The 19,547-nt window shown below is 40.6% G+C and overlaps 1 protein-coding gene across 1 annotated transcript in view; it reads left to right on the top strand.

Annotated features, from left to right (window-relative positions):
- The first annotated feature begins 7,956 nt into the window (after window positions 1-7,956).
- Window positions 7,957-19,547, top strand: part of LOC118816656 (sodium/potassium/calcium exchanger 2-like) — a 48,215-nt gene continuing 36,624 nt past the window's right edge. Inside the window, exons 1-2 of the mRNA XM_036583157.1 lie at window positions 7,957-8,041; window positions 10,045-11,022. Of these exons, the coding sequence (XP_036439050.1) occupies window positions 10,183-11,022 (840 nt within the window). The 5' untranslated portion in view covers window positions 7,957-8,041; window positions 10,045-10,182. The remainder of the gene's footprint in view (window positions 8,042-10,044; window positions 11,023-19,547) is intronic.

Raw genomic sequence — 19,547 nt, 5'->3', positions numbered from 1 at the left:
GCTCTGGAGTGGACACTTATGAATAAGGATAGAAAAAGGTTCACGACCACTTTAGATTACTGCTGTATGACTAATGCAAGCTGGCATCACAGACGTATTTGTTCAGACCAGCAGCTCGTAGTCAGGATTTGTTGAGTGTGGGGATTCATAATGCTTGTGTGATGTATTTGGCAAATGCATGCTGGGTATTATGGTATTGTACTGACAGAACACCAATGGACAAAAACACAAAAGCTAAATAAAATTGTGAATTCATAATTCACACAACACAATTCAAAATTGTGAATAACATATTAAATGATAGTTTTAAGCCAGAATACCCCTTTAAATTTATCCTACTACAGTTATATGTCTGTATGTGGGCCCACACTTCAACCCCTCACTCTCATAACTAATTAGCCTATTAGTTTCTTAGTATTTACTGAATTCTGAAGTCTTAAAGGGTCCCATTTCATACAGTTCACTCCTCAGTTCATATAGTCCTCATATGTAAACTAAGTTACATAATTAGCCTGTTTGTGTGAATGGTTTTTGTGATGTCACAAAAAATACTGCATTTACTTAAGTCAACTTATTCTGCCTACAGCATTTAAGCTCCACCCATTTACACTGAAGTTATAAGCAGTGCTGTTTGACTGAGGGACAATACAGGGCAACCAGTCAGAGCAGAGGTCATTTACGTATCAGTCTTAAAGGCACAGTAACAGTGCAGCCAATCAGAACAGATGTCATGTATATACACTAGTCTTAAAGGCACAGTAACAAAACAGCCTGTTTTAAAAATAGTTTGGGAAATGATAATGTAAAAATAAATTATAAACGAAGGTCATAAGTGGGCCTTAGAGGTGTAATGTATGGTCCTTTGAATTAAATAACTTCAGAATAATCCTAGCGTTGAAAATATAGTTGTCTCAAACCATTTACAATTGCTATGTTGCATCAATATTCATTAAATATGATACTGTCTGGTCTTAGCTCAAAACTGCGTCCTGGTTGACCCTGGTAGTAATGTGTGAAGGAAGATTACAATAGTAGAAAAGCTGACCGGCCATCAAACTGAACAATCCCTTAAACGATTTCATCTCTGTCAGACAGACATAAAGTAGTGCTTTGATTGGAATCAAATCTGAGCTGACCTCTGACTCTGACCCTGCTCTGTTTGATGCAGAGGCTGATTAAGCAGCAGGGAAAAAAACCCTGTCAGAGCCATAAGACTCAGACGCTCAAGCTAAAGCTCCAAACATCTATGCAGTTTCCTGCAGTGCAGATTTTGTTGACTTTCTGTCTGGTTATAAATGCAGTGAGTCTTGATGTACGGTTCTATTTCTGTGTATGTATATCTGTGTGGCATCTAATCTGTTGATCTGGATTAGCCCTTCATAATCCCATTAGTAACCCCCACCTCCCCCATATACACATGTGTATGCGTATGTGTATCGTGTGGTCATCTAATATCTCTTGTCCACTCTATTCTTCTTCACTGCAACCGCTTCCTTAGCCAATCACAGTGAGGATAAAGCTGATCTGGGCTGTTTAAAATTAGGATCTGAAAAAAGATCTGTTTTCCCACATCAGCAGTCTGTTTACACTGATTTTGAATGAGTTTGTCTATGTTAAAGGGACCATATTATACATTTATATATCTTGTACTTTATTTTTTCCACTTATAATGTTTTTATGGTTTTATGTACCAAAAAGTCATAATTATTTTTTAAGTCCCATTTTAAATAGGGTAATATTGTTACTGTGCCTTTAAGACTGATACATGTAAATGAGCCCTGTTTTGGCTGCCTGTATTGTGCCTCATTTAAAAAGCAGTCTGGGCTGAAGCACTGCTTCAGCATTAATGGCTGGAGCTAAACTGCTGTAGGCTGAAAAAAGTATATATATATATATATATATATATATATATAAATGCACTGTTTTTTGTGACATCACAAAACAATCAATTCAACATAGATTGATTTTGCAGATTAGATTCCACATACACTGTAAAAGAAATTAGCATTTTAGGTAAATAGTGACTAGCTTGCCTTAAATTTTTTAGTTAAAACACCTTTTTGTTTTTTTACAGTGTATGGAGTGGGGAGTGGTTTGTTTTGAAACTCTCCAACAGTGTTTACAAACTACATAAAACCAAATTTTGGTTTGACATGATATGGGCCCTTTAATCAGTAGAAATGAGCCCTTTAATCAGTTTCAGCTTTTTTTTTAGCTGTTTTCCTCTATTAGGATGGCCACTTTATTAGAAACCCATCCCTTATACCTCCACTTGGCTGGTGTAGAGTTGGAGACTCTACACCAGTCTATCTGTTGATGCACAGTTTGTGGTAACTGTCTTCTAGGCACTTTCTGACTGCAGAGCTGCTTTTGGTTTTTTGCTTTTTTTTTGTCTATTCTCAGTCTAGCAGGGACACTCCATCCTATGCAGGAGACTTGCTTTCAGGTTTTCAAAGAAATCTGCAGGGATATTTTTCACACCTCCAGATTTCAGTCTTAGAAGTTGGTTGCATTTTCTGCTTCTCATGATTCAAGTAATCACGAATACATTCAGTGATGTTGAGGTCTGGACTCTGCGGTGGACAGTCCATTGTTCCAAGAACAGCAGCACCTTCTTCGATTTCTTTCTCTTGTCCATTTCCTTTTCTCAGTAAGAGCTTCTTGACAGCTACACATCCTTTCAGACTCATAGTGTTGAGTTGTCTTCTCACAGTGGAAGGATGGACAGAAACACCTGTGAAGTTTTTCAGATCTGAATCAAAAGTGGGGCTTGATTTTCTCCTCTCTCTCAAAGATGAAAGCTCTAAGTGCTGTTTATCTGATTGGGACAGTTTTGTACGTCTAACAGGTCTTTCAAGTGGTTTTTAAGAGTCCCATTTTCTCTGGAGTTTTTGAACTCCAGCTTTGGAAACTTTGTGTCACTTGTTTTTCCTTTGACTCTCTCCATCCTTATGGAATGGATTATCTTCTATCTAATCTCCTCAGAAATATCTCCTAAAAAATGACTTAAAACAAATGAAGGGTGGCCTCTGACATTTGCACAGTACTGCATAGTTACACTCTTCACTGTATATATAATGTATATTGTATGTTAGTGCTGTTTGCAGTGTGGGTCTGTCTGTCTTTACCAGAACTGACCATCAGAAACTGCCCAGTGCCCCCCGCCTCGCTGCTGACTGATCTATTGAGCTGTGAGGAGCACAAAAGCCGGATTTAGCCGGCGGGGGCGTTAGTTTGGTGTGTGTGTGTGTGTGAGATGGGGTCAGTCGCTGTTGTTTTGTTCCTGGATGGATTTGAGCCAAATCAAAGCGGTCCCATGACTGACCCGTTCTTTTCCTCCAGTGGCCCGTGCCTCCCAACAAACCCATTGTGGAAAAAACAGCTGATCTGATTGGTAAAACCTGCCAGTGGCCATTACACACACACACTCAGACACACACACACACATTTTCTCACTCGTTATCAGAATCAGGATGATCAAACACTGAATCATCACACATTCACTTACAGAGAAAGAGAGAAAGAAAGAAAGAGAGAGAGGTGAGCTGGTTAATGCTGATGGACTAGAAAATGCTACAGCGCTAAAAAAACTCCTGACTCGCGCGATTCTTATCTACTCATCAGTGTGTCCATCAGTCACAGACTTCTAATGAGAGAGAGGGAGTGTATGTGCTTGCATGCGAAAGTTTGAACACCCCCAGTCAAATAGCATGTGTTGTTGATTTTCTTTTAAGTGAAAATAACTTCATACATCCTCCCCAGAGAACACACTTAGAAATTACATTTTTCCCTCCTATTTGAGTGCACAATCTCCATTCATGACCATGTCATTTCAACATTTGCACATGGTAGATGGCTACAGAGGCGGAGGCTTTGTGATTTTCAGTAAAAAACTGATTTGTTTAGTTTCAGAATTTTGAGCAAGATGCCCTTCACTCAATTTCTTCTATTTTTGCTCATTGGTCACATTTAAGTGTTTCAGATCATCAAACTAATTTCGTATAAGATAAAGACAACACAAAATGCAGCTTTTAAATGATCATTCCATTTATTGAAGGTAAAGATGTATTCCAAACCTGTATTACCCATGTGAGAAAGTAATTACACCCTACACCTAAAAACTGCTTGTGCCACCCGAGGCAGTAACAACCACAATTAAATGTTTGCACAAACTTGCGATTAGTCTTTTACATCGCTAGCAGAACTGTTTTAAGTTGGCTACATAGGAGGGTTTTTGAACATGAATTACCCATTTAATGTCTCACCACTGCATCTAAACTGCTCAATTCGGCCACTCAAGCCTTCATTTTTTAACTTTTGAGCCATTTAGAGGTGGACTTGCTTATGTGCTTTGGATCATTGTCCTGCTGCATGACCCAAATGTGCTTGTGCTTTAGGTCACAAACTGATGCACAGATATTCTCCTTCAGGATTTTCTGCTAGAGAGCAGAATTCACGGTTCTGTCAGTTATGACAAGTCGTCCACGTCCTGCAGACAAAACAGCCCTAGACCACCACGCTACCACCTCCACTTTTGACTTTTGGTATAATGTTCTTATGGTGAAATGCTGTGTTAGTTTTGTGCAAGATGTAACGGGACCCATGTCTTCCAAAAAGTTCCACCCTGGACTCATCAGTCCACAGAATACTATCCGAAAAGTCTTGGGGGTCATCTAGATGTTGTTTGGCAAATGCTAGATGAGACTTTTTGGTGTTGTTTTTGGTCAGTAGTGCACCCCTCAACTTTCCCATGGATGCCATTTCTGCCCAGTGTCTTTTTTTATTGTGGAATCATGCACGTTGACCTTAACTGAGGCAAGTGAGGCCTGCAGTTCTTTAAATGTTCGTCTGGGTTCTTTTATGAGCTCCTGGATGAGTCGTCGATGCGCTCCTGGTGAAATTTTGGTAGGCTGACCGCTCCTGGTAAAGTTCACCACTGTTCCAGGTTTTCTCCGTTTGTGGATAATGGCTCTCAGTGTGGTTTGCTGGAGTCCTAGAGCCTTACCAATGGCTTCCTAACCCTTTCCAGACTCATAGATTTCAAAGACGTTGTTTCGCATCTGAATTTGAATCTCTGTGGAATGTAGCATCGTGAGCTGCTTTTTATCCTGCTTCACATTGAAGTGATGTTTTAGATTCAGCAGGTCTGGCGGTAATCATGCCGGGTGTTGCGAGTGAAATTGAACCCAGTAGTCAGTTGACTTTGTTTAACTGGTTGATTTACTAGCTGAGGGGCAATTACTTTTTCACATAGGGCCATGTAGGACTGAACAGCATTTTTCCTTCAATAAATGAAATCATCGTTCAAAAACAGCATTTTGTGTTTACCTAGATTATCTTTGTCTAATAATTAAAGAAGTTTTATGATCAGAAGCATTTAAGTGTGACAAATAGAAGAAATTGTAAAGGGGCAAATACTTTTCCACAGCACTGTATTTTATTAAATCTTTATTGAATTATATTCTAATCATTTATAATCAGTTTTAACATTAAAAAATAATTGCATCTCATCTGTCTATCTATCTGTCTGTCTATCTGTCTGTCTGCCTCGCTATCTATTTGTCTGTCTGTCTGTCTGTCTGCCTCGCTATCTATATATCTATAAATATTAATGAACTGTTACTGTAATGTGACGTAACTAATTAGAGCCATGTAACGAGTCTGTGGTTACACATTCTTTGTTCTGAGACTTTTTCATATGTCTACTCATGTCCAGTTCAACAAAACAAACATTTTAGACACGTTTAAACAAAGTATTACCGAATAAAATAAGCATTAGGCTGATCAGAGAACACCCTGCAGAGCAGCGCTGAGCTGAGGGGAAAGTTTCTGTCAGCTGCTGCGCTGATTGGTTGAGGCGGAGCGGTGTGGCTCTGTGATCAGGCTCCACTGGGGGCGGCTCTTGTGGGTGGGGAGGGGATGCCGCCGCTGCCATTGGCGTCACCAAGGCAACGCTTCTCTCATAGCAACGCCGCTCGTTCGATCAAAAAAATCTAAAATAAAAACAAACACAACACAATAACCCGCGTTAATGGAGCACTCTGCGCCTCGTGAACGTCGACAGAAGAATTTTCACGGTAACGGTACGCGGGACCCCGTGAACGAATCGTTCATTGGAGTCGGTTCTTTTCAGTGAACTGATTCCCAAATCCAGCTAAATCCAACAGCACCTAAGCACAACTTTACGTGTATGTTATAAACAGATGAGCTGTAATACATATCATCTAAACCGATCGTCCACCGGGTCACGAGGCTGGTTTGAAGTGAAATGCTTTGTTCTAGAGAAATTTTCCTTGTCAGACTTGTTCACAGTAGTGGTGTAGGAACCAGACGTACTTGACAAAACGTTATTACATGTAATACACTGCCTGATGTCTGAGACATTGTTTCATGACAGAGTTTTGTGATAAGGTTTTGGCCTAAAATGTATTACAATTAATTTATTTAGTTTAATCTGTTCATGGCGGAGGGGTACATTCAAGGCATTGTGAGGGTAAATAAATCCTCAGTCTCTTTTTTTCAGAATTAGCACCATTTTACTATCATCAGTATTACATAAAAACTCAGAAGACATGTGTAGTATTGCAGTATTGGTGGTTTTGGGTAGTACACAGAATGGTAATATTTGTGTTGAAGACATTGGGACCCCTGGTTCCCATGACCACCACTGTACAGAAATCTGAATCTCTACAATAAAGTATCTCTGCACAACTTTTGCTATCCTTTCTGAACATCTTTTGTTACATCATAATGGCGGAATTATTTTGAAAATATGAAAAATTGGTGGAAATCCCATTTTACATTTAACATATTAAAAAAAAAACCTTTTACTTATATTTGAACTAGACTGTAGCTGGCTGCTTTGCGTTATGTGTATGCATTATATGTTTAATAAGTATGTAGAAAGAGACTCATTCTTGAAATCACTCATCGCATGTGGAGAAAAACGGTGATATTCATGTCCTTAGTGTATTAAACAAGAAAAACAAACATACAATATTGGCCTTATTACATTATGATAAATGGTGGTCTGGTTAATTGAAACAAACTGAACTTTTATTCTGTAAGTAAATGTAGTGGACATCAGGCTCATTTGCTGAATTGAATCTCACTTAATGTGGAGGAAATGTGATTTACTGATCAGCCACAACCTTAAAACCGCCTCCTTGTTTCTACACTAATTGTCCATTATCTCAATTCCACTGGCCATATAGGGGCACTTTGTAGCTCTACAATTACAGACTTTAGTTCTACAGACTGAGCAGTGACAGTGACATGCTGGTGGTGTGTTAGTGTGTTGCACTGGTACGAGTGAATCAGACACAGCAGTGCTGCTGGAGTTTTAAACAACCCAGTGTCACTGCTGGACTGAGAATAGTCCACCAACCAAAAATTCCTAGCCAACAGCAACATGGGACCACTGTAGGACTAGAGGATGACCAACACAAACTGTGCAGCAGATGTGCTACTGTGTCTGACTTTACATCTGACGAGCCAACAAGATGGGGGTGTCTAATCAAGTGGACAGTGACTGGACACAGCACAACACATACTAACACACCACCTCCACGTCAGTGTCACTGCAGTGCTGCGAATGATCCACCACCCAAATAGTACCTGCTCTGTGGGGGTCCTGTCCATTAAAGATCAGGGTGAAAAGGGGCTAACAGAGTATACAGAGAAACAGATAGACTACAGTCTGTGCATCTGTGTGGTATGTGGAGCTGATAAAATGGTCAGTGAGTGTAGAAACAGTGGGTTGGTTCTAATGATATGGATGATCGGTCTGTATGGAAGGGAATAAGAAGGCATGTGAATCAGTGATTCGTTTAAACGGACAGTTTGAACGAGTCGGTTCGCTGAGCCGATTCGAACTTTTCCATCACTAAATGCCTCGCGCTCCGGAGCTCCGCCTCCGAACATCATCATCATCACCGTCACCGTCCTAACAGCACTCGAACGCGAGCGAGAGGTGCACGAGGCAGGGACGCGCGCGCGCGGACTTCCAACGAGGTGCTGCTGCTGCTGACGCTCTCTGAAGGTGAGTAACCGTAACTCCGTGTTTTTCTATTTAATTTGATTATTTTACGGTTCCGCTCCTTATTTAACACTGTTTTTTGCAGTGTCAGTATTCAATAGTGGCGAATTGAAGCATGTATTTTCACATGTATGTATTTTTGATATTATTTAGTTTTATGATCTCCCTTAGAAACACGAGGCTGAAGTTGGCTTTCTGTTCACTAGCTTCGTGTTCGAATTTTCCCGTTCCACCTTAATTGGTGCAGCAGTTACAGTCTGGCGCGTGAGGCGTTGTAATAATAACTGCTGCATCATTTAAGGTGGAACGGGGAAATTCGAACAAGACGCTGGCGAATGAGAAGCTGACTTCAGCCTCGTCTCAGTAACAGTCTCTCCTTCACTGAGCGGTTTAACCGCTCATTTTCAAATGAAAGCTAACGAGCTCCTGCTGAATGTCAGTAACGGCAGCTCGCTCTTCTTCAGCACCACTGACACGAACTGAAAGTGGTTTTCTGTCGCTTTTTTATTTTAAACGGTTCTGCTCCTTGTTGATATGGGTTCAGTCAGGTTGTCATTCAGTAATAGTCATTTTAGGCGTAATTATTCTCAAAGAACCATTTAAAAATCGTTTTTCCGTCTCTTTCAGAGACACGACCTCTCTTCCGCTGACCCTTTGTTTTTAACCGTTTATTTTTAAATCAACGCTAATGAGCTGCTGCCTGTCTGAGTGACCGTTATGTGAAAGGAGAGCGCTGTTTTGTCAGGACGACAAACACGTACTTTGGATGAATAACTGTCAAAATTGTGCTGTCACATTTAATCGAATTATCGTGAATTTGTTCGGAGTGTCCTTCTGAAACTGGGAGACCAGTTTAAATGCAGGCTAACGGATTTTCACACACTGAAACGGGCCGTTTAGCTGAAGCAACCGCCGACGGCTTCGTGGTTCTGAGGTAAAATCCTTCTCTCCCTGTACAGGACTGGTGGCACAAGACTGCATGTGATAAATGAGGTTTTATCACATGTTGTCTTTTACGTTTTCAGAGTAAGATGCTCCTCAGAAAACTGCCACCGTACTGCAAACTGACTAACTAACCGCTAGCTAGGTAAGTTAGTTCACTAACTGAGTCGCCTCTGTGTGACCTGAGGCTAATGATCAACAGTAAATGGTCTTTTTTCCTTTTATAAAAATATATAAGTTTTCTAGTGTTGAATAGGTGGTATTTTAGCACGACTTGGACTGACGTTATTTCAGCCCAGACTGAACTGGCATCTTATACAGATGAGCCATGAATTAACCAGTTAAATAGTGGTAACGTTTGTTATTAAATTTAGCCACAACAGCGCCTTAGGTGAGGGCTTTTTCATGGGCAGTAAGCTGGGTGTGATATGAGTGCTGATTTTGACAGTGTAGCACTATCTGTGTGCCTGTCTGTAAATGCAATTTTCGTCTCTTTGCTGCAGAGCCCAGTAATGCCTAATGTAAAGCCTAATAATAGCCTGTACCGAACAGTTTCTACAGTAACATGGAAGGGCTGACGTGCTTTTATACCCCTGGAAACCCGGCACCTGTCTGCTTGCCTGCATGCTGATTTCTCGGAAAGGGTGGTTTACTGGAATACTGGAGTCTTAGGCGCTTATGGGTACCACGTAGAAACAGCGTACAAGCTTGAGATGGTCATAAATAATGTGGGTGGCTGAATCTGGGATGAGCGGCGTCGGATGCATTTAATCTCCTCGGTCGGGGGCGGTTTTGACATTGCATCGTTTCGTTGTGACCTTGAGCGTGCAGACACAGCTGAGCACAGGAGCCAGTCAGCACTGAGAGACTTTCCCGTGGGCCTGCATGGGCGGGCTCTGTCTCTCTCTCTCTCACACACACACACACACACACACACACAGATTACCCCTCGGTTAATATCATACAGTATGTGTTCATGGCAAGTTGATTGGATTCATATTGTTGACTTTGTGCAGCGCGTGGCAGTAACCCCGCCTCCCCCTGTTGTTATTGTTATTATCCAGGCTACTATGAGGAAGCCACTGGAGTGCTGAAGGACATCTGGATTCGGCTGATTTCCTGCACAGCGGCAGCAGCATGTATGGTATGTGATAAGCCCGCTAGGCCTGCCGTGACACAGTCTACTAGCTGAGTGTTCCAACATGGGTCAGCGATCGCCATGCAGCCGGAGGAAGCTGCGACCGGTCCGAGTGCTCACGCTCCTCCTCGGCCTCTTAGCAATAAGCTCTGTTTCTTTCTCCCTTCGTGCCTTCTTCTCATGGAGCTCGGCCTCCCAGTGGGAGGTGCCACAGGGCCCTGCCCCTCACAGGACACTGCTCTCCACTCAGGTGGACAGCCCCAGCAACTTGTCGGAAGACATGCCTGAGGCCATGCGTTCGTCGGCGCCAGCAGAGGCCAACGAGAGTCAGGGGGAGTATCCTGAGGACCTGTTCACCCTGGAAGAAAGGCGTCGGGGTGCTGTGGTGCTGCACATGATCGGCATGCTCTACATGTTCATTGCGCTGGCCATTGTGTGTGACGAGTTTTTTGTCCCTGCCCTAACCGTCATCACTGAGAAGTTAGCCATCTCTGATGATGTGGCTGGGGCCACCTTCATGGCTGCTGGAGGCTCTGCCCCTGAGCTCTTCACCTCGGTGATCGGCATGTTCATCTCGCACAGCAACGTGGGAATCGGCACCATTGTGGGCTCAGCTGTCTTCAACATTCTCTTTGTGATTGGGATGTGTGCTGTCTTCTCCAAGGAGATCCTGAACCTGACGTGGTGGCCCCTCTTCCGGGACGTGTCCTTCTACATCCTGGATCTGATCATGCTCATCGTCTTCTTCCTGGACAACTACATCAGCTACGGGGAGAGCATTGGGCTGCTTCTGGCCTATGCCGCCTACGTGCTCTTCATGAAGTACAATAGCAAAGTGGAGACGCTTGTCAAGGGCCTGATGAACCGCAACCAGGTGGTGGAGGTGGTGGAAGCCCAGCCCAAGGTGAGCTAGAAGCGCTTGCAATTCTTTATGCTTCTTTCACCCTTTACCTTCATTATGTCCTTTTCTCTCCTCTCCCACCCTTCTACTCACTGTTCACTTTCTCCCTGTCATGCTGATCTATATGTGTTAGTGCTGAGCACCATTTTGTCTATATTGGTAGTGGTGTGATATACTGATTTTTAGTTTTACTATTGGTATATAACGAGCATTTATGTCTAATAATTTATTTAAAAAATAGCCCTGTGCCCTGTTGCCCCAAAAAACGAGATTAAACAGTCCAACCAAAACAAGCTATGTTAGGGTTGTAAGACATTGTTTTAGTGTAGAGTACCACTACCAAGCACTGAGTTTGATGTAGTAGAATGATGGACACAGCGAAGAAGATCAGATGGTAGGATGGTACTGATCTGGTGTGGATTTTCACCTGTCATTTATTATGTGCTACATTTTCAACGACACAAGTTGCACACCAAAGAGTCGACCCCTCTATGTTGCCTGGCAACAGGTAGCGGTTTGTTTAGTGGGTTAGACAGCACTACTCGTAATCAAACACACACGCACATATACACTCATCACTGACTTTTGCTTCATATGGTGCACAGATAAAATACTCTGTGCCTGTGTATGTTTTGAACGGGATAAATGTGCCATTAGTAAGTTTAACGTTTAATTGCAGCTCTAGGAGTCGTACCTGTTCAGCATAGTATAGTTCAGCATTTGGTCTCTTATTTGGCCACCAGAGGCCATTTAGTCTGGCTCCTCAGAAGTAGACCTTTCATCTTGGATCGGATTCTGCATAATCATGTCCTAATTATATGATTAAATGGACAGAGGGAACTGACCCATGATAAGCACCCTGAAGTGGTACATACATCTGCACCTAGGAACCCACCAGCTTACCTTAAATACAACTCTAACAAGCTCCTAAATATGACCTGATGTAACTCCCTTACAGACACTCAATACTCAATACACTATACCTCACCAAATCTTACTTATCCTATGTGACACTGCACTTCAGCTAAATGTGTCTCAGCAGTGGATATTTGTGTTGCTTGCAGTGATTCACATAATATGTAGGAGGCCTGGCAAAAGGACGGATTGTTCTGATATAAATAAAGCTGATGTATCTCAACAGCTTTGCTTTGTTTCCGCAAAACAGACTGGCAATGGTACGAATATTCACTGACATTATATATCTATATATCTGTTCAGGTGCAGTGGTATGCATGTGTATGTTTGTGTGTATGTGGCAGTTCAGCATTGCTGACTGTGTTTTGCAAGGGCTTTACAGCTGTGTATGAGAGAGTTAATGTGAGTGGATCAGTTGCTGTACATGTGGTAGAAAGAGAGAACGCATGATAAAGTATTTTAGATACATGGGAGAGGACAAGAGTGTGGTAGCCATATACTGTAAGAGTGTCTAATGTAGATATGTGGTAGTATGCATGTCAGAAAGAAAGAATGTTGTAGGGTAACTTAGGGGGAACAAGCCCCTGGGTAATATGTCAACCTATTTCATTTTCTCTCTTTACCAAATGATGAGCTAAAATCTAATCTCGACACGTTTACTGAACGACTATGGTCTATTTAATGTCTGTGATCTGAAGTGTCATACTGATACCCACATTGCTAGGATGTATTCTTCTGGATTGTTTGTGGTCAGTTAATCTTTATTATAATAATAAATAATAAACGAAAACAAAAGTTAAAAATAATAAGAATGTTTTCGTGTATTTCATTAATTAAATAACAAAACTGACATTGCATGTGTTTTTATATATTATCGTTCTATTGTTTTTTGAGATAACTTATTATTAAGACATAAATTGACAGAGACCTCTGTTTTATTTTAAAATATAATACTTTTAGTGTATTGTAAGATTCACGAAAGGGGGCTTCTTATTCCAGGTGGGGGTGTAAGACAGTTGGGCAAGCGGCCCTTTTTAAAGATTTTCCTTTTTGTGTTATTAAAAAAAATAACTGCTGTTCCAGTTTATTTTCCCTAACTGTGTGTAGATGTATGCATCATCTTCCTGTGCATGCTAAACACTTGAAGGTTTAGATTTACGGTAAATGGACATTGGACCTCTTTCGCAAATATCAGAGTTTTTTCTTAAATATGTTCTTGAGAAAGGTCCTGAGAGTGTGTGTAGATTCTGTTGGTGAATGTCAGAGTCTTTGTGAAAACTGCATAAGTGGGTTTTAAGAAGAAATTTCTTCTTAACAACAGTTAGAAAATGAGGACTATTGTTCTTAAGTGGGACGTTTTCTAAGCCCTTCAAAATTAAACGATACAAGGTACCTTTTTAAACTTATAAAACCAAATAGAGTGACATATTGTTTTCTTTTATCTTCCTTAAGTCTTCCCTTTATTGTGCACATAATACTTCTTATTACTTTGCATACAGCGTTTTCAGGTAGTGAGAAACCCTGCTGGTGTTTCCACCTTTAGCTACTTAGTGCAGTAACAGTATCCATAACATGGTGAAATCCAAGTCTCACTGGTATTCACTTTTAATACCATACATTTCCCATCCTTGGAGATAAGTGTTCTGTGCTTTGGCAGTTACAGCAGACGCTGGAGCTATACAGTCTGATAACCACAGTCTGACCATCAGATCCAAATGAGCAGAAGTGGCAGACTTGCGCTTCCAGAAAGAGTGAGAGTGAAAGGGAAATTCCATTTTCCATTAAGGTTTAAATAAAATCCTTTGGCATGGCTTGATGCAAAACGATCCATTCTAAAGAAACTTGCTGAGTCAGAATTGCTCAGAGTGGTGGAACCAGACATCTTCAGCGTTTAATGCAGGGGTGTCCAACCTCATCCGCAAAGGGCCGGTGTGGCTGCAAGTTTTCATTCCAATCAAGCAGACGCACACCTGATTCCACTTGTTTAATCAATTGCTCAGCCTTCAAAACAACTGGCGTTGTGCAGTCCTCCTTTACTGGAATTAAAACCTGCAGCCACACCGGTCTTTCATAGTACGATAGTACCCCATCAGATGTCACACTACTGTAGACAGATGAGTAGGTTCACTGCTTATTTGGATAGTATTTGTTCTTTTTGTGCTAAATGACTTTGTTCACATTGCAATGATTTATAATTCTAAATAAAAAAACAGTGCATTTCCCCTTTAAAACGTTTATGTTGGTTAGGATGAAGTGCACTGGACCTCTTTCGGAGCTGATGTTTGCCTAGCTCTTACAAACAATATTATGTAATTTTGTAGAAAATGACCAAGCAGAGGCATTGTGCTGAACAGTGGTTAATCTGTCACGCAGCTGCCTACCCAGTGAACTCTGTGCACAAGACAGATACGACATTGCTAGTTTAGTGGACAATGAGAGGGCTCAGAGGCACCAGCAATCACAAGTGTACAGTGGACAGTTAACATGTAATACCAAGTATTAATACCAAGTGACAGAGCAGTATGAAAGAATATGAATTTTTTTTTAATGTTGTTCAGCCCTAATGAATGGTCGTTTACTGTGAATTTTTTTAGACCTTTTAGTGTTAGCGTTAACTTAGTGTTACAGTTAAAGCTGGGGAAAAGTAATGTTGGAGAAACAACATAAAGTAATGATGATATTGTTTTGAAGGTTTAAGGAAGAGATTTTATGCTAACCGAGATGTTGGAATGAGTGTGTGTGCTGAGGAAGTAAGTGATTTTCTAGATTTCTAGGAAGCATGAGGCATCTTGTATTTGAACGTGATTAAAAGCATACCCTGCAGCGGTGGGATTGTGGTCCGTGGAGCTGTTCTCCTGCATCCCTCTCTGCTCATGTGGGATTACTCAAACAATGTCAAATGCCAGAGCAGCCACCCTGGCTTAAGCAAAACAAATTGCGTCCTACTTTAGGAAAAAAAATCCTTGAGATATGAGGACTGTTCTGTAACAGTATTGAACTTATATTCTTGCTTGGGGTTTTTTTTCTCCTAGACATTTAGACATGCTGAAACTCCAGCTGAGCGTATTGCTGTAGACAGAACATTGGGAGAGATTTAGAGCTTGAACTTCAGATGAGCAGAGTTGAGAATGTTTGCCTCTAGAGAAGCGGGAATGATCAGTCCTGACATAATCAGATGTGGCTTCTCCTGCATCAGCTGCTAGTGGTACTGGTACTCATCTAAGTCTCTAGTGTGGCATCATGTGCATGCCTGTAGCACATTCAAGAATAGATTCTGTTTCCAGTGTGATTTGAAAAGATGTGCGTGTTTGTGTTCAGTGATAGGAAAATACATTATGCTGACATTTTGCTGTTTTTGTTTGTTTGATTTTTGAAAAGCTAAAAGGGAGGTTTCCTTTTGGTAGTTGAGGTTAAGGGATAGATGTAGGGATAGTGCTATTTAGCTGTCATAATGTCTTGCTCAGTGCTGCAATAGACATTATGAAGTGGGTGTGCGTGTACGGAGATGGAATGATATCAGGCACTGGCACCGTATAGGGATTGTGCCAGATCATGAGAAGGATCCTCCTTGGTGAGATTTTATGTCGTTGCTCTGATTATCCCAATGGATTTAGGATGCTTCATGACATGAGATGGAAATGAGTTTTGGAGATATGATCTGTTAAAGCTGTAGTGTAAAGCTTTAACTAAATCAGGATTTATTCTAAGTACATAAAGAAATTTAATCATAGGCCATGCAAAGGAGAGGCACACAGAGAGAGGAGGCCCTAGATGTGCTCTACTGGCTAAATGTGTGAATTGTCAGGGAAACACTTCCACGAGACTTCATAATGCCTTCATAAAGTGTAAAAACACATTTTCAATGTTTGATTTGATTTCCTTGGAAGCGGGACTTATCAGCAGTAGGCCTACAGTTTTTAGAAAATTCAAGACCGTTTCACATATTTTTTTATTTATTTATTTTTTCTCAGTACAGTATTGAAATGGTTACACCTTTAATGCCTGGCTCACACTGCAGGAGTTTTTAAATCCTAACCAATGTTGAAAACCTGTAAGACTCCACACTGGAACTGTAATCAGGCCTGAAATTTTGGTCCGAACCCAAATGCTGCCCAAGAATTTTCTGTCCAAGTCCATATCCGACCCCACATACTTTGAGTTCGAAACTGACCAGAGTCCCAGAAAATTATGTTCAGAACTACCCCAAATTGGCCAACATTACACAAAGTGTGCATAGTAGCCATCATCAGATCACAGACCAGTGATACAGAAAAAAATACAAAATAATACAATCAGCCGTCCAAACTTAACTTTAAATGCTGCTTTAATGAACAATGCTTTTGAAAACATCCATACATTCCATACTGAGCTGTTCTCACACTGTGTGGTGCTGATATAGCAAGATGCCAGTGTTCATCAGTCTTTACAAGAGAAGGAAAAAAACACACTCTACTTTCAATGTCGAAGTAACCAAGGATCAAGGACCTTGATGCTAAAATCTATCAGCAACCCGAGTGAATGACTACAGTGTGCCAGTTGTTTTACAGTTATTTACAGCGTACCAGTTACTGTTTTATGGTAATGAAAGTAGGGAGGAAGAATAAAGTAAGGCGTAAAACTAACGTAAATTTATTAAATGTGCGAGGTGGGCTGTGAGAACCCATATTGTGAAATTTGAACTCGACCCAAGCCCAGCACCGTTGGAACATAATGTTCGAATTCAGTATGAGCAGTGTACCCCAAGCTCTACACCAAAAATAATGACATATTATGCTGATTTTGGCAGGTGTCAGCAAGGCACAGATTACCGTGGTAATTGTATGTGAATTTAGCAGCGTAAAAGTGAATGAATCTTTACTGAACAAACATATTAATGCTTTTTACTATAAAAAACAACTCATGCAAGGATATTCTGGGAAGATAATTGTTTGAGATTTCCCTGAAATCAGGCCACCTTATGCGATTGTCAGGGGGGCAAATTGTCCTCAAAAAAGATATTTTGCTGTTTTTTGTCCAAAACTATGCAGTGGTTTCAGATTATACGGTGTGATGTGCTGCTAAACGAATCTCCTAATCATTGCATTGTTTATACTGACACCTCCCCCTGACTGTGATTGATCCACATAGTGTCACAGGGTCGCCTACGTCACAGCACAGAATCTCTAGCTGTGCTGATAGTCACATGGACACGGTGTGTTCAGCGGTGGTTTCATATCGTTTAGGTCTTTTGTTGTTTGAAGTATATTGCTGGCTTTACAGAATGCTAAGGGTTTTCTTCATTTTTCCATCATGTTCATGAAAGAAGCTGTTTAAAATAAGACACAGAAGGCTGAGCAGCTTAAATGACCTTGACAGAAAAAGAGGGACTGACAGAGGAGGAGAGAGTGAGAGCATGTGAGCCAACGTTGTTGCACATATGTAACTGAAAGAAGCCCTGCTTCATTTTGTTGGTTATTCAGGTGTTTTATGTGTGTGTGTGTGTGTGTGTGTGTGTGTGTGTATCTGTAGCCTCCTGTTCACTTGCAGCTCAGGATGGCTGATGTGACTCAATAAGTGTGTAGGACTGCCTCATCCAGTGAGTGATCCAGAGTGCAGTGATTCAGTACAGTATTGAGTGTACCGTAGTTGCCCATCAGCTATCTATTCTTATTCTGTTTCCTTTTCTTATGAAGTATTTCTGTTTTTCATTATCAGACATGTAAGAGTGACTAGATCGAGCCTCTGGCACTTCTGCTACCTCATCAAAAAAACACACATATATACGTGTGTGCTGCGCATGCTATATCTAGCCATTCTGCCTGCAAAGAAGAATCATGATACTCATAATTTGTAGTAGTCTAGAAATCTATTAATTTATCCCTATGGATTTCAGGACCCCTCCATTCACCCATGCACTTCACATAGCAGGAGTACAAATACTGAACAGAGGCTCTTTGTTCTCTAAATAACAAGTATGCTTCTCGGTTCATAAATAATTCATTAGGAAATAATAATTACATAATAAAATAAATAAATAATAATTTGTCATTGTGTGCTGTCATGTTTAGAGATGGCACTATACCAGTTTTTCTTTTCTGCTATCCATACTGGTACTGAAAACTTGTGTATCAGATTATACTGATTTTTCCTGTTTAAAATCAGCTAGAAAAAAACATAGCCAATGATTAAAGCCAACATTTTTTGATCTGTAAAAAAAAAAACAGAACAGTGCAAATATGTGTAAAATTCGACTATTTAAAATGAAGGATTTCTAAATTGTAATTGTAGCAAAATACCTATATATGCCAAATAGAATCAGATCCAAATTGTTCATTTGTTTTTGGATTGTTCTTGGATATCTGTTCCAATAGTCATATCCATATTGAATCTTCTCCTGTAGAATCCTGACTGGATTATAAGGAACCCCTTATGAGACTTCAAATGCTTGAATGATTGCACAAAGAGCCACACAACCTAAGCAGGAGGCTTCTAAAAAGATTTTTTGTTTCTATAATTTTGTTTGAGAGAGAGAAAGAGAGGTGAGATTTTGCATGCTGAGACTGAAACAAAGAGAGGTGTGAAATGCTTACGGCTGGCGACTATCACCTAACACTCTTGTAGATGGTGCATGTGATTTCAAAGCCATACCAAGCTTGCATGAGCATGGCCTAGAAGAGTGTTTTTCATTCTCAGTCCTGTATTTTCCTGCAGTAACACACCTCCTCAACTCATCATGGATTTATTAAACCCATTGGCTCATTGGTTCATAATATATCAAGTTCTTTGTGGGCAGAATCTTTTCTGTAGAATAGGAACACAAATTTGTTAGTCAACATGAACTCCCTGCAACACTCAGCTTTCTAACTTCTGACTAGACAGATCATTGGCAGTGTGTAGACATTGCAGATGTTTTCTCACTTTCTAATCAAATATAAAATTAATGAATCATGAATCTGTGAATCACGATTCACTGTAAGGTCAAAGATTCACAACCCAGGTTTTGGGGTATTCTGAACCAAGACTACGAATGAGTGGCCCAGAATGTAAAATAATAATTTGATATAGTCGTCGTCTCATAAAAACTGACAATTGGGAAGCAAAATCTGTGAGAGATGTTTAGTTTAACTAGTGTTTACCTATCCATTATCTGACATGGATTTTTAGATCTTATTTTGATTTTGAGTATAGACTTTTTTGATTGTTTATATGCATAGATTGTATTGCCTAAGTAGATGACGTTAAAGCAAATTAGGTGGCATCCATTTAATATAATGACCATAGATTGCAATGCCTTATTGGGATGGGGGAGTGTAGTTTATATTGCTCTATTGCTTTGGAGTATAGGTTTTATTTCCACAGTAACAGGGTAGATACAGATTCTATCTGTAAGTTGAGATGCACATTATTTTACATTTAAATAAAAAATACAGAATTCCATCTATAAGAATTACACTTATCTCAGAGTCAGTGAGATGCTTTAATGAGCTCTAATGATTAATAAGCTTTTAGTTAAAGCCTGGCACCGTGGTAACCTAAGGGGTTTGTGTGTGGGTGTGTGTGTATGCGTGCAGCTGTGTGAATGCACTTTTGCATATGTGTGGAGTGCATGCATTTACTTCTGTGCGTGTGTCGTG

Source organism: Colossoma macropomum, unplaced genomic scaffold, assembly GCF_904425465.1.
Source record: "Colossoma macropomum unplaced genomic scaffold, Colossoma_macropomum, whole genome shotgun sequence".
NCBI classification, from domain to species: domain Eukaryota; kingdom Metazoa; phylum Chordata; class Actinopteri; order Characiformes; family Serrasalmidae; genus Colossoma; species Colossoma macropomum.
Note: the sequence above shows the minus strand (reverse complement) of the source record. Positions and strands in the feature narration are given on the sequence as shown.